At 26.8% G+C, this 21,933-nt stretch overlaps 4 protein-coding genes across 17 annotated transcripts in view; 1 reads left to right on the forward strand and 3 right to left on the reverse strand.

Annotated features, from left to right (window-relative positions):
• Nucleotides 1-313: 313 nt before the first annotated feature.
• On the reverse strand, nucleotides 314-6,191 carry LOC140534807 (cytochrome P450 4C1-like). 6 transcript variants are annotated; one of them, XM_085657479.1, is made up of 15 exons: nucleotides 5,920-6,191; nucleotides 5,661-5,837; nucleotides 5,209-5,327; nucleotides 3,083-3,238; nucleotides 2,846-2,955; nucleotides 2,584-2,674; nucleotides 2,302-2,493; nucleotides 2,113-2,206; nucleotides 1,871-1,973; nucleotides 1,673-1,784; nucleotides 1,446-1,561; nucleotides 1,266-1,334; nucleotides 992-1,160; nucleotides 667-846; nucleotides 314-551 (listed from the first exon to the last, which is right to left on the reverse strand). In XM_085657479.1, the coding sequence occupies exons 4-15, from the start codon at nucleotides 3,231-3,233 to the stop codon at nucleotides 391-393; spliced, it is 1,548 nt and encodes a 515-aa protein (XP_085513605.1). In that variant the 5' UTR covers nucleotides 3,234-3,238; nucleotides 5,209-5,327; nucleotides 5,661-5,837; nucleotides 5,920-6,191; the 3' UTR covers nucleotides 314-390.
• A 1,081-nt stretch (nucleotides 6,192-7,272) lies between these two features.
• LOC118440949 (cytochrome P450 4C1-like) lies at nucleotides 7,273-10,204 on the reverse strand. The gene is given in 12 exon segments (NM_001437057.1): nucleotides 7,273-7,433; nucleotides 7,549-7,728; nucleotides 7,874-8,042; nucleotides 8,189-8,257; nucleotides 8,369-8,484; nucleotides 8,593-8,707; nucleotides 8,798-8,900; nucleotides 9,004-9,097; nucleotides 9,193-9,384; nucleotides 9,475-9,565; nucleotides 9,813-9,922; nucleotides 10,054-10,204. Coding segments are annotated over 12 exon segments (1,551 nt in total).
• Nucleotides 10,205-14,335: 4,131 nt separating this feature from the next.
• Nucleotides 14,336-20,033, reverse strand: Pep (Protein on ecdysone puffs). 3 transcript variants are annotated; one of them, XM_085657689.1, is made up of 11 exons: nucleotides 19,884-20,033; nucleotides 18,979-19,337; nucleotides 18,664-18,807; nucleotides 17,570-17,799; nucleotides 16,837-16,985; nucleotides 16,580-16,746; nucleotides 16,336-16,494; nucleotides 15,775-16,015; nucleotides 15,473-15,667; nucleotides 15,166-15,350; nucleotides 14,336-15,046 (listed from the first exon to the last, which is right to left on the reverse strand). In XM_085657689.1, the coding sequence occupies exons 2-11, from the start codon at nucleotides 19,303-19,305 to the stop codon at nucleotides 14,546-14,548; spliced, it is 2,298 nt and encodes a 765-aa protein (XP_085513815.1). In that variant the 5' UTR covers nucleotides 19,306-19,337; nucleotides 19,884-20,033; the 3' UTR covers nucleotides 14,336-14,545. The 3 variants fall into 3 exon arrangements, with proteins under 3 accessions (XP_085513815.1, XP_035720709.1, XP_035720708.1); XM_035864816.2 differs by having other exon boundaries at nucleotides 16,580-16,985; XM_035864815.2 differs by having other exon boundaries at nucleotides 16,580-16,985; nucleotides 18,979-19,314; nucleotides 19,884-20,017.
• An 883-nt stretch (nucleotides 20,034-20,916) lies between these two features.
• The window catches only part of Rgk3 (Rad, Gem/Kir family member 3), a 41,460-nt gene continuing 40,443 nt past the window's right edge, over nucleotides 20,917-21,933 (forward strand). For 3 of the 7 annotated variants that reach the window (XM_085657779.1, XM_035864288.2, XM_035864290.2), the window contains exon 1: nucleotides 20,922-21,231. The gene's annotated coding sequence lies outside the window, so the exon portion shown is untranslated. Of the gene's footprint in view, nucleotides 21,232-21,933 lie in introns of all 7 variants that reach the window. The other 4 variants (XM_035864286.2, XM_035864292.2, XM_035864294.2 and 1 more) reach the window with 3 other exon arrangements.

Genomic DNA, 21,933 nt, shown 5'->3' on the forward strand with positions numbered 1-21,933 from the left:
GTGTAATATTTTTGCACGAATTATTAATTCTATTAAATATTTTCAAATAAGAATATCAATGCGCTTGTGTTTGGAGATTTTAATTAATAGTCAATTTCGTAGAATCAATTAGCGATCATATATCAATGCCTACTTCGTATTAATGAATATAATATAATTCTTATAATATTTCATTTTCATAAACGAATCGATTCAATAATTTATATTGTCGAATGATTTGTAGCAAAAATTATATAATAGAAATTGTTTAGTATAAAGTCTTAAAACTTACTACGAAAAATCGTCTTTAAGGATATAAAGAAATTATAGAAAATATGAGTCACATTATAATTGCGATTTATTTCATTTAAATTGGAAAATTAGAAAGCGAAACAATAGATTTGATCGTTATTATTTTATTGGTATAAATTTGACTCTAAGAGGTTTAGAAGAACGTAAAATAATATTTCCTGTAATTTTAATATCATCCAATTCGTCGACTGGTTCCAAATGATAGTTGTGTAATATATAAGCTATCATTAATTTCATTTCGAGCATAGCGAATTTTTGACCTGTCAAAATAAAAACAAAAATATTAAAAATAAATGAATAAAACAAAAAGAGAAAAGTACAAAGCCGAAATAATAAATAATTTCGAGCTGATTGTTTGTTGATTGCAATACCTACCTATACAATTGCGTAACCCTGCGCTAAATGGTATGTACGAATATGGATTACGTCCTTTCATGTTTTCTGGTAAAAATCTATCGGGATCGAAAACATTTGGGTTCGGCCAATATTCTGGATTTCTGTGTAAATGGTAGATGCTTACGCGGCAATTAACACCGGCTGGGATTAAATAATTATCTGAAAAAAAAGAAAAAAGATAAATATATATATATACATATAATACGTGCCCGTTAGTTCTATCATTTGATATCTCGAATAATTATCCAGAAAAATGGTATTGATAAAAATAAATTATTATTTTTTATTAAATTACATCACATACCCAATTGCAAATCCTCTGTCAAGTAACGTGCAATAAAAGGAATGGTGGGATACAAACGTAGTGATTCTTTTATGCATCTTTCCATAAATGAAAATTCATTAAGCATTGACATCGTCAAATCGCAATTATTCTGTTTCATAACGGCGTTCACTTCTTCTCTTATACGTTCCTATAAGTCAATAAGATCACGTGTTAATTATGCATTATAAATGCAGATATCTTTCGATCGTAGTTTCTTTTTTATTATATAAATCACTTCGCTCGAAAGTATTACCTGTATTGATTTGTATTTTGCAATATGAAGCAAAGCAAAACATAATGACGTTGCCGTAGTGTCATGACCCTGTAACAATATATTATTTTTTATTTTCTTGTTTATCCTTTTCCACGAATCATTTACATATATCTTTTATCCCACAATATAATTTACGCATTATGTAATATTTGCACGTACGGCAAATATGAAAGTATCGACTTCTTCTTGAATTCCTTTGTCATCGATTTGATTATCGTTCATCGATGCGGCTATCAGAAGATCTAACATAGCATATCTTTTCTTCATCAACGTATCTGTAACGAAAAAAAAAAAAAAAAAAAAAAAAGAATAAAGATCGATTGTTGCTTCATTCGTTTTTCATCGATATTATAAATCATATATTGTCATTGTAAAATTAAAAATACTCTTGTTAATATCGTTGGTTCCGTTGGTGAATACGTCGTCCTTCATGTTGTCGAAATTTTGTAAATATTTCCCGTTGGTTTCTTGATGAAAACGTTTCCTTTCTGCAATTATCTGAAATAATGGTAAAAAAAGAAAAAATAAACGAATTGATCGATTATTTGCTTGATTTTGAAGTGAGAAAATAAAAGAAATCGTACGGTTGATGAAAAATCGTGCAAGATTTTTAAAAGTTCCTTCTGCTTTCGTTCAAGTGATGTAAATGAAAATATAAAATCTGAATGATACCAGGGTCTCCCCAATCTAACAAAAAAAGAGAAAAAAACGATAAATCTTTTTCTTATTATTAGAGCGATAATCTACTCTGAATAAATAAATATATATATATATATATATATATATATATATATATGTATGTATGTATATAGAATTGTTTAATTACCTGTATGGTACGATTTTGCCAAAAGCGTGTACAGCTTCGCGATATTTACTCTCTAATTCACTTTTATCCTTTAAAGATGTACCCATGGCAGTTTCTACGAAAATAAACATTAAATATAAATCATTTATCCTTTTTAATAAATATTATAAAAATTATATTTAAGATATTTATCTGAATTGACTAACTAACCGCATATAGCGTTTAAAGAGTGCTCGGTAATAAATGATATGAGATCTTTAATTATTGGTCCATCTTTAGATTCCTTATTGAGTATGCTTATAAGATACTTTGCCTCCTCGTTGAAGGTCATAACAAAATGTTCAAGGATATTAAAATGAAATGCAGGTGTCAACAATTTTCGCCGTTTGTGCCACTTGTCACCTTTCAAATAAGACATTGTCTTAATTATCATTTAATTAGAAATAATAATTATTTAATTAGAAATTATTATATCAAATTTATCATTATTACCATTAGTTATTAGCAATCCATCAGACAGCCAAGGTTTTAGGAATTTATAACCAGTACCTTTTTCTATATGTTTGGTACTCTTCATTAGTTTCTAGTGAAAAAAAAAAATTTATTTATATATTTTTTTTTATTTTTTAATTTATTTAAATTTATATTATTTATAAGCGTTCATATTAAGAAATATGTATATATATATATATTTTTTTTTTATATTAAATTATAAAAAAAAATTTACTATAATTTTCAACTTGTCATTACTTACTTCAACATCTTTCGGATCAAGTAGAATTACTAACGCAAAAAAGAAGGACCATATTTTATAGATCGGATAATATTTTATATCTTTGTTTACAGTTTTATCAAAAGCATCGTCTAAAGGATAAATAAATCAATTGTTAAATTAATATTAATGCAGTCTAAATTTCACATTAAACGATCACATTAAAGTTCGAACAAAAGCTCTTTTTTTTTCTCTTCCAAATGGTTTTTTTTCTCTTACCATTGTCTAATCGAAATCTTGGCACATTACCAATTATCGGAATTGATTTTGGTCCTGGAATTAGTTCAAGAAGTCTTCCTATTCTTCGGTATTTTATAAAATAGTGTAATAAGATTAAAAATGATATAAAACCCAAAAAAATCGTGAACATTATATCTGTGAAAGAAGCGAAAAATTAATTGAATAAAATGCTTTACACACACACACACACACAAAAAATATATATATATATATATATATATAATTTTGTAGATAGCAAAAACGAAAAAAAGAAAAACAAAAAATAAATTACTGTGGGTAATATGAAAACGTATAAATATAAAATAAAAGTTATAATTATCTTAGTAATTAAATATGCACTAACGAATTAGATAATGAAAAGAACATTAATAATAAATTAAAATTAACATTATATTTTGTTATTGTTCGTTGTGTATATTTTATTTTACGAACGAGTTATTAAACGTAAAGATAATTTTCACGTACTATCTGCAATTGACGAAAGAGAGGAATAATATTAAATTAAAAAAAAAAAAAAAAGAAAAAAAAATAAAAGAAAAGAAAAAAGATTAATAACAGAATTATTAAATGCACTGTCACAACTCGATGGAAAAGGAAAACAATTAAAATATTAATTTCAAATTAAACACAGAGTGTGTAGTAGACATGCGTATGTCTGAAACAATAATGCGTTACAGTAAATTTAACAATTTCACATTATATATAGACAATATTGAACATTGGAGAGTGGTAATGATATAATTATATAGGATAAAAATAATCATTACGCTGGTAAAACAAAATGGTATAATAGATAAAACATAGATAATAGTATATAATTGACGTCACACATCATAAGCTTCGATCAATCGTAATATATGTTGTAGAATATAAAATGAAAATATAATTCTTAATTATCAAATGTCTCTTGTTATTTTTCAATTTCTTTTTTTATTGTACTTTTTCATTCATTTTCTCTTATAACACACAATGTTCTTGTTAATTTGAATCGCGACATATGAATTGGAAAACTACCAAATATTGCGTATAGTCGGTATCTCTTATAGTATATCTCTTAGCAATAAGAAAATTTTTAATGTTTTCATAAATTTTTCATAATGTTCTCGACAATATCAATCGTGACGTATGGATGCATAATCATAAAATATCTATAGAGATATAATTTGTCGAGGCCTCATAAAATTTCGAATATTTTAATCAGTTTAAGTAGCGACAGTGTAAAGAACTACATATAATTAGAAAGAAATACATATAATTAGTTGAATGTGAAAATGAGAAACAGAGAACTTTGAGCGTACGTAGGTCGTAATGTTTGTTTGTGTGTGAGCGTGTGTGTGTGTGTGCGCGTGTGTGTGTGTGTGTACGTAAAAGAAAACGAAAGTTTTTCTTATCGTATTTACTTCAACCCGATGTAATATATTCTTATTAAAAAGTAAGACGAAAATTTTTATGAAATATATTTATCGTAGACATATACAACGAGATAAATGTAAAAATTATAGAGATATATATATATGTTGAAATTATATCGATTGAAAAAGTTCCACGATTGTTAATAGAATATAATATATCATCAAATTGGAAACATTTGATTATCACATATTTATAATACTAATACATAAATAAAATTTTATTATAATATATTGTACAAATAAAATTTTATTATAATATATTGTACAAATAAAATTTAATTATTATATCTGACGAAATGATTGTAGAAAAATTTATCGTATTATTTATTAAAATCAATGTAATATTACGAATAAATTATATTATTTTATTTATCAACGATTAATATTAAAACCATTGCAATTAAAAAAAAAAAAAAAAAAAAAAAAAAAAAAAAGAAAAAAAAAATAGAACGATAAATTATAAAATAATAAATATAGAATACTCGATCTAACTTATACGATACTTCATAAGTATGACAATAAAATTTACGTAAAACAAATAAAAACTTAGTATAAGTTATAACAGTACAGTATAAAGGTATAATGATAAAATGAAAAAAAAAAAAAAAAAACAAAAATATTAATTAAGCGAATACTTATATTATTGTGATTGTAATCGTAAATAGAATATTTAATGTCGCTAATAAGACTTACTACTCGATGTCAGTACGTTCGATGATTAATAAATAACTCTTATGAGTGTTTTAGAATGTTTTCAAAAAAAATTCAATTTTATATATTCAAATTTGTTGCATACATGCGCCAAGGAGAAACTGTGAGAAATAAATTCATTGATATGAATAACTGATATTTGTTTGTTCTTAAAAATAAGTGCATGTGTATATATATATATATATATATATATATATATATATATATATATATGATATGTGTATAAATATAAAATGATCTTGATTTAAAAAATTTGATTTTTTAATAATCCAAAGAAATGGAAAGAAAGATAGAGATAGAGAGAGAGAGAGAGAGAGAGAAAGAGAGACAGACAGAGAAAGAGATGTCGCTGAGTTATAGGATAAAACGAAGAAGAAGATAATGAAGTAAATGAAATGAGTTTATATGAAAAGATCAATTAATTTTTTACTCACCGAAGAATACCAAATGAAAATATGGTAAACGATAAGAGTAATGAACGATCTTTTAAGACAGATTATATCTTTATCTTAGTTCCTTGAAAATGATCTTTCTCGTTCTTATTCCTCTAAGAATTTTTAATAAATTATGATAAACGTTCTCGCGATGCACTCTTCTATTCTTTCGACTATCTACGAATATAAACAGGAATTATTATTAGAGAAATTATTATTAGAAGAAAAAACTATAGAATACTATATTATAGTACATAACAGAGAACTGCGTTGTTGTGACGAGATCGACACCCGTTCAATTTGTTACTGTACAACTTTAACCTTGCATTTTCATTTCTTTCTCAGTCGTCTCATTCATTATCTCTTCACATTGTTTCCTTCTTTGTTTCGTATATTTTTCTAACACCGCTCTTTTATTCTTTCTTTTTCTATCTCTCACTCTCTCTCTCTCGATCTCTCTTCTTTTTCTCTTCTAAGCTTAACCTTATATTTTTCTCACTCGCGCACATAAGATCGTTCATCCTTCTTTATTCGTTCGTTCGTCTCTTGTCCGTACGTCCTCGCGTGTCGCCATTGTTCTCATCTCTATAATACTATTTTATTCTCTTCTTTTAATCGATCAAAAAAAAAAAATAATAATGAGAATTATAATAAACAGAAATTCTATACTGAATTTATATATATATATATATATATTTTTTTTTCTTGTATTTTTTATTTTGTATTACGGATGCTTTTTTTCTATTTTTATTCATTTTCTTTTTTTATATTACATTTAATGAATTAACTTATCCTTAAAATATACAACAAAAATAAAGAATTAAAAATATTTGTTGTTAAGAGAAAAATTTTGTTTCTTTTCATTATTCAGTAAGTATTAACTTTGGACTCGAAATTATCATATCGACTGAGAAAATTTATCACCTGTCGGTAATATACCATATATCGTAAAAAAATAATAAATATTAATATAGAAAATATCTTAAGGGTGTAATGAGTAGAGATAAAAATAGTTCGTCCTCTAAATGATAAGACAAGAGCTATTTCATATATTTTCAAATATAAAAATGAAAATAAATATAAAGAAAAAGAAATAAAATAAAAAAAAAGGACATAAAAAATTCTTCTAATTAGTATTAAATCAAATTGTCAAAATTATTATTCTATTGTTATTCGATGGTCGTGTGATATAAAATAAATAAATCGATAAAGTAATATGCATGTGTAATATTTTTGCACGAATTATTAATTGCATTAAATATTTTCAAATAAGAATATCAATGCGCTTGTGTTTGGAGATTTTAATTAATAGTCAATTTCGTAGAATCAATTAGCGATCATATATCAATGCCTACTTCGTATTAATGAATATAATATAATTCTTATAATATTTCATTTTCATAAATGAATCGATTCAATAATTCATATTGTCGAATGATTTGTAGCAAAAATTATATAATACAAATTGTTTAGTATAAAGTATTAAAACTTACTACGAAAAATCGTCTTTAAGGATATAAAGAAATTATAGAAAATATGAGTCACATTATAATTGCGATTTATTTCATTTAAATTGGAAAATTAGAAAGCGAAACAATAGATTTGATCGTTATTATTTTATTGGTATAAATTTGACTCTAAGAGGTTTAGAAGTACGTAAAATAATATTTCCTGTAATTTTAATATCATCTAATTCGTCGACTGGTTCCAAATGATAGTTGTGTAATATATAAGCTATCATTAATTTCATTTCGAGCATAGCGAATTTTTGACCTGTCAAAATAAAAACAAAAATATTAAAAATAAATGAATAAAACAAAAAGAGAAAAGTACAAAGCCGAAATAATAAATAATTTCGAGCTGATTGTTTGTTGATTGCAATACCTACCTATACAATTGCGTAACCCTGCGCTAAATGGTATGTACGAATATGGATTACGTCCTTTCATGTTTTCTGGTAAAAATCTATCGGGATCGAAAACATTTGGGTTCGGCCAATATTCTGGATTTCTGTGTAAATGGTAGATGCTTACGCGGCAATTAACACCGGCTGGGATTAAATAATTATCTGAAAAAAAAGAAAAAAGATAAATATATATATGTACATATAATACGTGCCCGTTAGTTCTATCATTTGATATCTCGAATAATTGTCCAGAAAAATGGTATTGATAAAAATAAATTATTATTTTTTATTAAATTACATCACATACCCAATTGCAAATCCTCTGTCAAGTAACGTAATACAAAAGGAGTAGTGGGAAACAAACGTAGTGATTCTTTTATGCATCTTTCCATAAATGAAAATTCATTAAGCATTGACATCGTCAAATCGCAATTATTCTGTTTCATAACGGCGTTCACTTCTTCTCTTATACGTTCCTATAAGTCAATCGGATCACGCATCGATTATTCATTTTTGATCCAAAGACCTTTCTATCGTAGTTTTTTTTTTTTCTATTTTCTTTTTTCTTTTATTTCATTATTTTCATTATTATTAAACGAATCAATTCGATCGAAAGTATTACCTGTATTGATTTGTATTTTGCAATATGAAGCAAAGCAAAACATAATGATGTTGCTGTAGTGTCATGACCCTGTAACAATATATTATTTTTTATTTTCTTGTTTATCCTTTTCCACGAATCATTTTCATTTATCTCTTATTGCACGTTGTAGATTACATATTATGTAATATTTACACGTACGGCAAACATAAAAGTATCGACTTCTTCTTGAATTCCTTTATCATCGATTTGATTATCGTTCATTGATGCGGCTATCAGAAGATCTAACATAGCAAGTCTTTTTTTGATCAACGTATCTGTAACAAAAAAAAAAAAAAAAAAAACAAAATAAAGATCGATTGTTGCTTCATTCTTTTTTCATCGACATTATAAATCATATATTGTCATTGTAAAACTAAAAATACTCTTGTTAATATCGCTGGTTCCGTTGGTGAATACGTCGTCCTCATTCATGTTGTCAAAATTTTGTAAATATTTCCCGTTGGTTTCTTGATGAAAACGTTTCCTTTCTGCAATTATCTGAAATAATGGTAAAGAAAGAAAAAAAAAATAAACGAATTGATCGATTATTTGCTTGATTTTGATGTGAGAAAATAAAAGTAATCGTACGGTTGAGGAAAAATCGTGCAACGTTTTTAAAAGTTCATTCTGCTTTCGTCCAAGCGATGTAAATGAAAATATAAAATCTGAATGATACCAAGGTCTCCCCAATCTAAAAAAAAAAAAAAAGAAAAAAAAAAGAAGAAAAAAGAACGATAAATCTTTTTCTTATTATTAGAGCGATAATTTAATCTACTTTGGAATTGTTTAATTACCTGTACGGCACGATTCTGCCAAAAGCGTGTACAGCTTCACGATATTTACTCTGTAATTCACTTTTATCCTTTAGAGATGTACCCATGGCAGTTTCTACGAAAATAAACATTAAATATAAATCATTTATCCTTTTTAATAAATATTATAAAAATTATATTTAAGATATTAATCTGAATTGACTAACTAACCGCATATAGCGTTTAAAGAGTGCTCGGTAATAAATGACATGAGATCTTTAATTATTGGTCCATCTTTAGATTCCTTATTGAGTATACTTATAAGATACTTTGCCTCCTCGTTGAAGGTCATAACAAAATGTTTAAGGATATTAAAGTGAAATGCAGGCGTTAACAATTTTCGCCGTTTTTGCCACTTGTCACCTTTCAAATAAGACTTCGTCTTAATTATCATTTACTTAGAAATAATAATTATTTAATTAGAAATTATTATATCAAATTCATCATTATTACCACTGCTCGTTATCAATCCTTCGGACAGCCAAGGTTGTAGAAATTTATAAGCTATACTTTTTTGTATATGTTGTTTACTCCTCATTAGTTTCTACGATGGAAATAAAAAATTTATATAAATATGAATTTATATAAATACATATAGATATATGTATATATATATGTGTATATATATAAACATTTTCTTTTTTTTTTTTCCAATAAAATTACGTTAACTTAAATGAGTAAAAAAAAATATCACATTACTCATAAACGTTTGTATTAAAAAGTACGCGTATATTATTTTTGTAATAAATTACGATAAAATTTATTATGATTTTGTACTTATCATTATTTACCTCAACATCATTCGGATGAAGTAAAGCTACCGACGCAAAAAAAAAGGACCATATTTTATAGATTGGATAATGTGTTTTATCCTTCCCGACAAGTTTATCAAAAGCATCATCTAAAGTATAAATAAATAAAGCGTTAACGTTAAATTAATATTCAATGTTAAGTTAAACAATGAGTACGCTCGAACGAACGTTATCTTTTTTCCTCTTTTTTTTTTTTTTTTTTTCCCCAAATGGTACTTACCATTTTCTAATCGAAATCTTGGCACATTACCTATTATCGGAATTGATTTTGGTCCTGGAATTAGTTCAAGGAGTCTTCCTATTCTTCGGTATTTTATAAAATAGTGTAATAAGATTAAAAATGATATAAAACCCAATAAGATCGTGAACATTATATCTATGAAAGAAGCGAAAAATTAATTGAATAAAATGCTTTACACACACACACACACACACAAATATATATATATATATATATAATCTTATAGAGAGCAAAAACAAATAAAAGAAAAAAAAACAAATTACTGTAGGTAATATGAAATCGTATAAATATAAAATAGAAATTATAATTATCTTAGTAATTAAATATGTCCTAACGAATTAGATATTGGACAGTCATTAATATTAAATTAAAATTATCATCATATTTTGTTATCGTTCGTTTTATATACTATTTCACGATTGAGTTATTAATCGTAAAAATAATTTTTACGTACCAGTTTTAATTGACGAAAGGGGAGAATAATATTGGAATAAAAGAAAAAAATAAATAAACAAAGAAAAGAAAAGAAAAGAAAAAAGAAATAATAAATATAACGAAATCGATGAAGTATCAAAAATTATTAAATACACCCTCACAGTACACTGTCACAACTCGAAGGAAAAAGGAAACAATTATAATATTAATTTCATTTTAAGCCCAATGTCAGTAGTAGACATGCATATGTCTGGTACAATAAATGCGTGATTTAATCATTTCACATTTTATATTGGTGATATTGATCTGATCATGAGAGAGATAATAATGATGCATTTGGATAGTTGAAGGATAAAAAGAATAATAATGTTGTTAAAGCGAATTGATAATTAGGTAAAATGTCGGTGGTAGTATATAAACGTTATCTCGCACTTAAAATTATCATAAATCAGAAATTTTTATCAATTACAATAATCATTATTAAAGAATCTAGCACGAAAATATAATTTTTAAATATCAAATGTCTCTTGTAGCGTTTCAATCTTTTTTTTTCTTTTTTTTTTTTATTTATTCATTAATCTTCTCTTATAAAACAAAATGTTATTGATTTATTTGGATCGCTGTGTATGAATTGAAAAACTATCAAATACTGCGTATAATCAATAGTAAAATAGTAATAATAAAATTTCAAATATTTTAATAAATTTTTCATGATCACAATATCTTTATATTAATATAATTCATTAAATTTTGAATATTTTATTAATTTTAAATAGTACAAGTGAATGAGAATAGAGAATACAATTGATTGATTGGTTACCAAAATGAAAAATTGTGAACTCTGAGCATACATATTTTGGAATGTGAGTGTGTGTGTGTGTATGCAAAAGGAAACGAAAACTTTTTCTTATCGTATTAACTTTACACTGATCTGATATTATCATACCAAAATTTAAAGTTATGATGAAATATATTTTTTTAAATACATACTCGAGATAAGTGTTAAGATTAGAAAAATATATATGTTCAAAGTACATCAATTTAAAAAGTCCCGAGATGATTAGCAAGATATAATCCATTGTACAAAAGGAAATAAAAAATTTAATTATAATATATGCTTATCATATTATATAATTTAATTATAATATCTGACGAAAATTAAATCCCATTGTATTATTTATTACAATCAATGTAATATTACGAATAAATTATTTTATTTTATTTACCAATGATCAATATAAAAATCATTGTAATTAAATCTTATTATTATTAATTTAAACGTTACGAATGATTATTGCTGGAGACACGGGAGCAATATTAACGGGTTTAATTGCAAAAAGAAAAAGTTGCATAACGATAAATTATGAAATAATAATTATTAAAGTACTCGATGTAACTTATACGATAAATGACAATGGATTTGACAAAAAAGAAAAAAAAAAAATAAAAATAAAAAGAACAAATAAAAACTTAATACAACTTATAAAAGTACAATATAACGATAAAATAGAAAATAAATTAATTATGGGAATACTTACGTTATTGTGATTGTAATCGTTAATGGATTATTTAACGTCGCTATTAAGACAAATTATTGGACGTCAACACGTTCGATGATTAATAAATAACTCTCGCGGGTGCATTAGAATGTTTTATAAATATTCAACTTCATGTATTTATCTTTATTATATCAAGTGCAACAAAATGTTAATTTATATATGCACGTAAGAGAAATTGTGAGGAATAATTTCTCTTATATATAAACTAATATTATTTTATAATATATGATGCATGTTTATATATTTAAACCAAATGAACGATTGCTTCTTATATCTGCGCTTTTATATACATGCACACATACGTAGACTTACACGTGCGTACACACAAAATAGATTATATTTATATATGATGTGATTTTTATCTAATTGCTTTACCGTAGACGAATATATAAATAGATGAATTAATCTATACATTTAATTCCGTTAAAAATAAATAAAATATGTATGAGGAATTTTTGTAATTCGAATTTTTATTAAACACGATTATTTATTTTATTTAGAAGATCACATTGTATTTGCATATTTTCTAAAATCATTTTAGGTGATTGCATCAAAGAGAGAAGTATTTTATACATATATATATATATGTATATATATACATATAAATATTTAAAATATATATATATACACACACATATATATGTATATATTTAAAATGATCTTGATTTGAAAAATTCAATTTTCTAGTAATCAAAGAAAATGAAAAGAGAGATCGATGATAACATTCTCACCGGATGTATTACTGTAACACGTGTATAGATTTTATAATCCTCTTCAAAATGAGAAGATATTGAAAAAGATAACAACAGATATTGACACTTCCGTTCAGTTTTATCTCTCTTGTCTTTTAATAGTACATATTCATCAATGCGTAGATTGAGTACAAAAAAAAAAAAAAAGAAAAAGAAAAAAGGAAAGGAAAAAAAATGTATATATATATACATGCATATGTTTATATAAAATAAAAAATTAATATTGATAAATAATAAGAGATGAAAAACGAAACAAATTTCCGTATAGAATGATTCTTCATATATTCTTATTGAATTTATTTTTATGATATTATATTTACGTTAATACAGAAAAATCTATTGGAATGACATTGTGTGTTTAATATAATTGTGGATGCTTCTCGTAATTATAATAATAAATCGTACAATTGATTTGCGCAAAGTAAATATATCCATTCGTTATTAATATCCATTTTCTTTTTTTTTTTTATTTCTATCTGAATCCTGTTTCTCGCCCTTTTCTTCTCATCGTCTAATCTTTCTTTCTTTCTTTTTTTTTTTTTTATTTCTAATATACGAATAAAGTTAAAAATGAAAAAGTAAAAAAGAAAATTATTTACATTACCTGTCAATTCGCAGATATATATTATATAACCATGTCAAATTATATATCGATTTCACAATTAATATTTTTTTTCCTGTTTAAAATTAACAGTTCACATGTATACAAATATACATGTAACCTCAAGTATACGTATCATTTTGCATAAATTAAGAATATGTTACTTAATGATCTATTAACCGCACAAGGCAGTTTTTTCTTTCCAATTTTTTTTTTGTTTTTTTTTCCTTTTTTTTTTGTTTTTTTTTCTTTCTTTTTTTCTTTTTTTTTTTTTTTTTTTTTACAATATTGTAGCGAGCAAACAAATTTGTTTTTTTAAATTATATTGCCACCGTTCACGAATGTCAATAAAAAAAGATCATTCTTACATCAATCTATAACTTCTAATTCCAATATACAAAGTTTTATTTTCGAATATTGTAATGGTAATCTATAATATAGCATGTAGAGATATTTTATATACTCCTTCTTTTCTTTCTATCTTAAGCATCTAATGCGGACGAGTTATATGTAATATTAGTATCAGTATTAATAATAATAATAATAATAATAATAATAATAATAATAATAATAATAATAATAATAATTATTATTATTATAACAATAATAATGCTACATTGTATCTGTGTGTATATATATATATATGAAGTTATTAAAAAACAATACAAATCTGTATGTGAAATTAATGCTTTATGATGGACATATATAATCTATGACTATATAAAGTTATATCGGAATAAAATAAAGTTTTATTCCGTGAATGGTGTTCGTTCCGCTAAGTGAAGATATCGAAAATTAAAAAAAAAAGAAAAAATAGGAAAAAAAAAAAGAGAAAAAAAAAAAAAGAAAATCTCATTAAAAGTATTTCTACATAATATAATAAGTTGTAAAAGTATGTATTAAATTCTAGTATGTTTTTTTTGTTTTTTTTTTTTTAATTCTCAAGAATTCTATAGAATATGTCAGACGATTTTTCGTTTTACGTTTTATTCCGAGCGATGTCACTATTTTTTTTTCTTTTTTAATTTTTTACCAAAGAGAAATAGAATATTCAAAAATACGCTTATGAATTCCAGTTGTTGTTAATTTTGTTTTTATTTATCTCTTCTTTCCTTCTTATCGTTTTATCGTCGTGACCTTCGTGCACGTGGGCCACCGCCACGTCCACGTGAATATCCACGTCCACGTGATGACTTATTCATTTGCGGAGTGTGCGAAACTTCTACGCTAACTGGCGTTGTTTTTTCAAGCTCCGTATGTTCCTTCTCATCGCCGTCGTCTATTAAATTTCCTATTTCAAGATCATTGTCATTGTCTATGTCAGCCCACATTTTTTCAGCTGGCGTTTTCTTACTCTCTTGTTCATTGTTAATGACATTATCGATGGTTTGTTCATTATTTCCACTGGTTTCATTATTCTCATCTTCCTCAGATTCTGCATCAGCTTCCAATGGATCATACTTTTCATCACCATCGGTTTTCTTTTGAACCGACGAACTTTCATTGCTGTTATCTTGTGTTTCTTTAGTTTCACCATTATCTTCATCCTCGGAATGGATAATTTTGCGACGTTTCCAATTACCTTCATATTCCTCGCTATTTTGCGATGAATTATCTCTTTTGATCTGTTAAAAAAAAACATATACGGTTTTAATGATATATATATATATAATAAAAATAATTAAATATATAAAAATATTGTAAAAAAGATTATATTTATTTATAATAAAAATTAATAGCTTACCTCAACATCCTCAGTTTCTTTAGATTCTGTATTTGTGATATTAGCAGTTAAAGATTTAACCTCTTGCACGAAATTTCTATAATGCGTTATACTACGAAGATGAGCGTTCATGTCTTCGGATAATAACATAAATCTACGACATTTTTCACAATAATATCCTTGTACTTCCTTCACTAAAGATTTACCTATTTGAAAAGAATTTTTTTTTTTCCCTCATTAAATAAATATACAACAACTTCATAGTACGCGTATATTAATAATTAGAATTAATGATCATACGTAAGATAATTATTAAATTTTTATATACCTATGGATAATTGATTTTGTCGACAATGCCTGTAAGAAGGTATTTTAAATTTCTTATCTTTTAGATTTTCGGTAATGTCAGTAATATATTCATGTTCTCCTGGTTCATCTTCCTTTTCACTTTTTTGATCAGGACCAACGTCCTTCTCTTCATCATCGGCATTACGAACTTCGGCTTCGCCCTTTCCAAGTTTTTCTGTAATTATTTTATCGTCATAAATAATACGTTTGTCAAATAAAACGTTTATATTATAAAATTAACATATGCCCAATGATTTTGAACTTTAATACGCTTCAACTCACCTTTCTTTTTATTCTTACGTTGTTCTTCACATTGTACAGCATTTTTCATATGAGCTGGCGTTAAGCAATGTTCATCGTACTCTATACGAGATGGAAATTCTTTTAAACATGGGAAACAACGTGGATGCAAAAATGTTTTCAATTGTTGATGTTTATCGCTCTTACGATGCGTCGACAATGTTCCATAAAAATTTAAATCGCACATAGTACAATATTCTCTTATATTGAGATCTACAGGAATCTAAAATTTGTACATAGAAAATATTATTATTATTATTATTATTATTATTTTTTTTTTTTTAATTAAAAAGTATCTGCATGAGAGAATAAATTTACATCGCATGTGACGGCTGTTCACTAAAGTTTCCTTATAATTATCCTTATATATTATTAAGTTTCCTTAAAATGTATATACATATATATTTTTTGCTTTCTCTTTATTATAATGACAAGCAGAAAAAAAGATAGGTCAGTATAATTGTTCTTGAAAAATAATTCTTTTAAGTAATTTTATATAATTTTATATGATCATTAGGTCATATATTGAAATACAATACAAACCTTTTTGCCTCGACGTTTAGAATTATTTAAACTAAGTCCACGTTGTTCTTCCGCTACTCTTAATTCGTGTCTCATTAAATCAACTTTTAATTTGTACGATTCGTCCAATTTTTCCATCATTAATTGATGTGCACGTCCTCTTAAATGATTTTCAAAGGACTGTAAAAAATGTTTTATTATTATTATTATTATTATTATTATTATTATTATATATTTGTAAATAATATAATATATAATTATTTACATAACCATCCCACATGTGTTTGTTGCATATATAACAAAACATATGACTCATTGGTACTTCCGCATAACGGCTCTCTGCATGTCTAGCTTCAGATTTCTTTCCAGTTGCTTTTGAATCCTTGTCTGAGGTATTTGCATTTGCTTCTTTAGATGTATCATCTGTGACAGCTGCATTAGTAGCAACAGCGGCATTAGTAGCATTAACGGAAGTAGTAGGAGTAGTAGTAGTAGTAGTAGTAGTAGTAGCAGGAGCAGTACCAGGAGATTTCTCCATTTTACTTTCGTCTTCGTCTTCATTTTTAATTTTTATTTCTCCATCATTTATCTTATCTGTTTTAATTTCTTCCATTTCATTCTTCTCATCCTTCCAGTCACGTTTTTTATCTTCAGATTCTTCCACAGGTTCACTGATTCAAAGATACATACATGTCTTTCATTGAAATATGTTTATATATATATATATAAATATATATTATAGATTTGATATAAGTATATCATAAACAAGAAAATCTAAATGCCTATGATAGACATCATAATTTAGAATGTTAACATGTGATCAATTATCCAGTAAATATTATATACATAAGATATGTATGTAAAACTTAGAAAATTGATTGGGCAGAAGATTTCTCACACTTTACGGAACACCAAATCGTGTTTGAAAATTTTTAGTCGTCCACTATTGTCAGACTAAGTACACTAGATATGGTGTTTTTAGATAATAAGGGCATGTGAGAATAAATCGATATGTGTATGAATTTCGATGTAGTGTAAATGTATTGTCATTATTGAAAAATAAATAATGCTCGCTAAGTATCATTTATAATATGGAATAAATATGTGATGCAATTTAATGACAGAAAAGAGAAAGGAAGTAGTGTCGACTGTATTATAAACAGTATAACCAAGAAACATCATACATACAAAGATAGATGACAGAATGAGACTTACTGAAGTTTGAAGAAACTATTCGCAATCACCAGGAGCTTACCTTTTAACAACAGGTGCTTCTGCTTTTTCATTATCAGAGGTCTTATTGTCCTGCTGTTCCTTTTTGGCAGTCTGATTTTGTTTAGAGGCAGGAATTGGTTTAGAAGATTTATCGTTGCGATGTTGATTTTGGTTTCCATTCATACGTTGATTGCCAGACTGGGGTGCACGAGATTGTTGTGCAGATGGGCCACGTCGCCCAGCAGGGCCATCTCGGGCTCGATTGCCCATCTAGTCATTGTAGGTCAAATGACCAAACCATCATGAGAAGTATCTGATAAAACTGCGATTCTTCTCAAGTCGAATTTGGTTCTAAGAGAACCACTGGACACTTGAGGGAGAAAAATGTTCTATTCGATATGGAAGCAGGACATGTATGGCGAAACAACGAAGGTCATTGATTCCACTCAAAGGTGGAAGGGAAAGGAAAATCATAACATTTAGTTGAAGATGCTAAACGTAGCACATAGTTTTATTTTGTATCTGCAATGATCATTATGATCATGCTTATGATATTTATAAAACTGTTTTTGTCCTCCAAAAGAAATTTATCATTGGAATGAAGAAGACTTTTAAGTCCCACATGCGTGCAATTGTTTTGAAAATATCTGTACCATCGACTTTATTTGAGATCGATAGACAGAAGACAGAATATTGGTGAAACAAGTCGACGAAAAATAATGCCCATATATTATCACTGAAATTTGTGCCTCAACATTTGTTGTTAATTTCCATAGAACAAATGGAAAGAGACATTTGAAATCAATATCTATCAGCAGAGATTTATAATGAAATTGTATAATGATGATTTATTCCCTTGAAAATCATAGGATACAAACTTTGTCAAATGATAACAATTGTTTATATCTTTGTGATTCATAGAGTATTTTTGATCGAATACCTGAATTGTCAATCAAGCAACTTGATATGTGAAGACGAATTTTAAGTATTGGGATGTTTCAAAGATACAAAAGAATGAAAGGAAGTGTGGACTAAAATTTGCCCATTTTCAACTTCCACTTAAAAATCCAATCTAAATATTTTAGAAAGGCATATGCCTATTTCTAAAAACAAAATATCATAATAGTTGCATACCTTATTGTACGGTTGTGGTCGTTGATTCTTGACTGGATGTCTTATTGGACGATCATTAAATCGTCCTGATGAAAAGTTTTGTTGATTTGGAAAGTTTGGCCCAGGTCCAGAAAAATTATTTCCAAGGCTGAGTAAAGATGGTACCTTATTCAAAAGGGAATAATTATTTTAATAAAAAGCAAAAAAATCTTAAGGAAGCTATACAGTAATTTTATATTTCAAAAATTATATTTCATTTTGCGTGGGGAAATTGGGGGGGGGGGGGGGAAATAAAAAAAAAAAGGAAAAAAAATATATATATATATAAGAACTCACTTGTGGTTGCGTTTCTTGTTGAGTACGTAACAAATTTGAAAGAAGATTACTAGCTATCGCTAACTGCGCTTGCGGAGAAGCCAAAGATATATTATTATTTGGAGTAGGTAAAATTCCTCTTCCAGGCATCATTCCACCTTCCCAAGGATTCATACCGCTATTTCCTCCTCCTCCACCCATACCGCCACCCATATTGTTCCCCATTCCACCTCCTCCTCCTCCACCACCAATATTACCAGGTCTACCTCCACCTCCTCCGCTATTACCACGATTATTGAAGTTTCGATTCCCAAAGGAATCTCTTTTTAATCCACGATTAAAAGACATGTTGACTTTCTGTAAGACGATTAGACGCGAATCTATTAAAAATACATTTTAGAATGATTATGACGATACTCCAAAGTTTTATGGTACAATAAATATTTATATATATATATATATATATATAATTTGAATTTATAATTAGAAACATCTATATATTTACATCGGATAAATATTTGAGAATTTATTCATCAATATAATCTATTGCGTCTCATGTCGCTAAATATCTAAGGATAATAAAATTATTTTCGGTATTACGAAATACAGATATATATATCATAGAAATCCAATAAAATGTAAATAAAATTAATACGAATCTCAATGATCTTAATAATAATATTTCGTTTGAATAAATAATTTATATGGATTTTTATAAAACAAGACGCCGACGTAAATCTGTAAAGAATTTATCGTAGGCGTCCTTATGAAAATATATATGTATATATATATATACACATATATTATCTTTCGATATTAGAAAATCCATATGATATTACATATCATTTTCAATGATATAATTTTTCTTTATGAATATTCTTTAAAATTCGTTGAAAATAATGAAATATATTGAATAATATACTTACCGAAATATGTCTGGGCGTGGAATAAGAGAAAGAATATACCCAAGCCTAAAGCGAAATGGAAATTGCCAAAGCAGGGTTGCCAAACGCTTAACCAATAATTGTTGCAAACTGTTATATCTTAAAGATTACAAAGAAAAAGTATGTAAGTTAAAACGAACGTACGATTAATTAGTACTATCGTTTAACACGAAATTCAAATCGATAATCAATGTTCACTTATCTATACGATAAAATATTTGCAATTGGTAAATATCGTAAATTTTTGATTGGCTAATCGAGTTAGCCAATCAAAAGAGCTTCCTCCGTTGTACGATTGGTAGCTTGTAGGTTAGAAATAATCTCATTGGTTCGTAATTCGATACCTCGTAACGGAAATTAAAATAATCCAATTCGTAGTATCTTATAAATACATATATATATATACATATATTTTTTTTTAAGTGATAAATACTGCAATAAAAGAGGGTTCGTTTGAAAATTTAATAACAAGAAACGACCATTATATTTTTCTAATCGTAATTACTAAGCAATTATATAAGATATTAACCTTATGCCATTAGTAATAATAATATTATTAAAAAATATCGATTGCATTCGAGAATATCGATCGAAGATATAAAAATGATTAAATTAATTATCAACCAATATATGTATCAACGTGTAGTGTATTTATTTTCTTATAGAAAAAGAAAAAGAAAAAAGGAAAGAAAAAAAAGAAAAGAAAGAAAAAAAGGAAAAAGAAAATGCATATTATATAATATTCAATATATTCGAGGAAATAATGATGTACATATGTAATGTACATATATATATATATATATAAATATGCGATATGCATAAATCTCTGAAGGAAAAAAATGAGAAAGGTATTCTATTTCAAGTTTCTTAGAATTTGATGAAAAAGGGCGGGGAAAGATATGGAAGGAGAGACACGAGGTTCGCCGAACTGTGACGTATATAGCCGAACACGTACGGGTTGGCGCGATGCCTAGCGTGTGCCTTGTCGTGCCTGGGGTTGTTCAGTATTCCGCGCGTCGTCGTACGGTAAAGAGGTTTTGTTTTTCTTTCCCTTCGGTGATCTTTTTTTTCCCCCCCATTGAAGCGCGACAAAACTTCGTTCTTGTTCGAGAAAGACAAGAGATATACTAAGTGATAGACACGGGTTTGTGAGAAAAAGAAAAAAAAGAAAAAAAAAAATAAATAAATTAATTCAAGTGACAAAGGGATATTAAGGAGAAGAAAGGGTGTAGGGTTTAAAAAAAGGAATCATATAATCAACACAATCGATAAACGTTGCTTTTGAAAAAAGGGTATAGTCCTTTTCTTTTTTTTTTTTTTTCTTTACGAAGTAAGCAAAACATAATTTATATTTGACGTTTATAATTGCATTACTGTGAGACGAAATTATATTCGTAGAAATAATGTGTGTGTGTGTGTGTATGTGTGTGTGTGTGTACGTGCGTCTGTGTACGTGTGAGTTTGTGTGTATGTATGAAAGAGAGAAAGAGAAAGAGAGTGACAGTAAACTGGCAATGATAAGTAGATCTTCGAAAAAAATTTTAACGTTTATATACTAGTTTAGATTATTTCTTTTTTTTTCTTTCTGATAATAGAGAGAATTATTAAAAATAGTCGAGAGAGAGAGAGAGACAGAGAGATAGAGAGAGAGAGACAGAGAGAGAGAGAGAGAGAGAGATAGAGAGAGAGAGAGAGAGAAAGACTGTCTTTTAGTATGTTAACATAAATGAAAAATCACACGAGCCCATGTGAGATTCACGTGCAATTTTTAGCATATATCTGTTTACGTAGGGCTATTTTTTAATTAATTTCATATTTGGTATTATTAAAATTCTGATAAAATATATATATATATAATTTATGTTAAAAACGTACGTATTAGGATTGGATTTTAAGAATAGCCCGATATAAATAACTTAAAAAAGGTCAAAACACACATACATAGACTCATACGAATAAGCTTGTGTGCGTACGTTCGTACAAGTATACAGAAACACGGACACATGCCGTAAAGAAACGTAGATTTATAGGT

The sequence above is a fragment of the Vespa mandarinia genome, chromosome 6, assembly GCF_050613455.1.
Source record: "Vespa mandarinia isolate Hongniang chromosome 6, ASM5061345v1, whole genome shotgun sequence".
Lineage (NCBI taxonomy): Eukaryota > Metazoa > Arthropoda > Insecta > Hymenoptera > Vespidae > Vespa > Vespa mandarinia.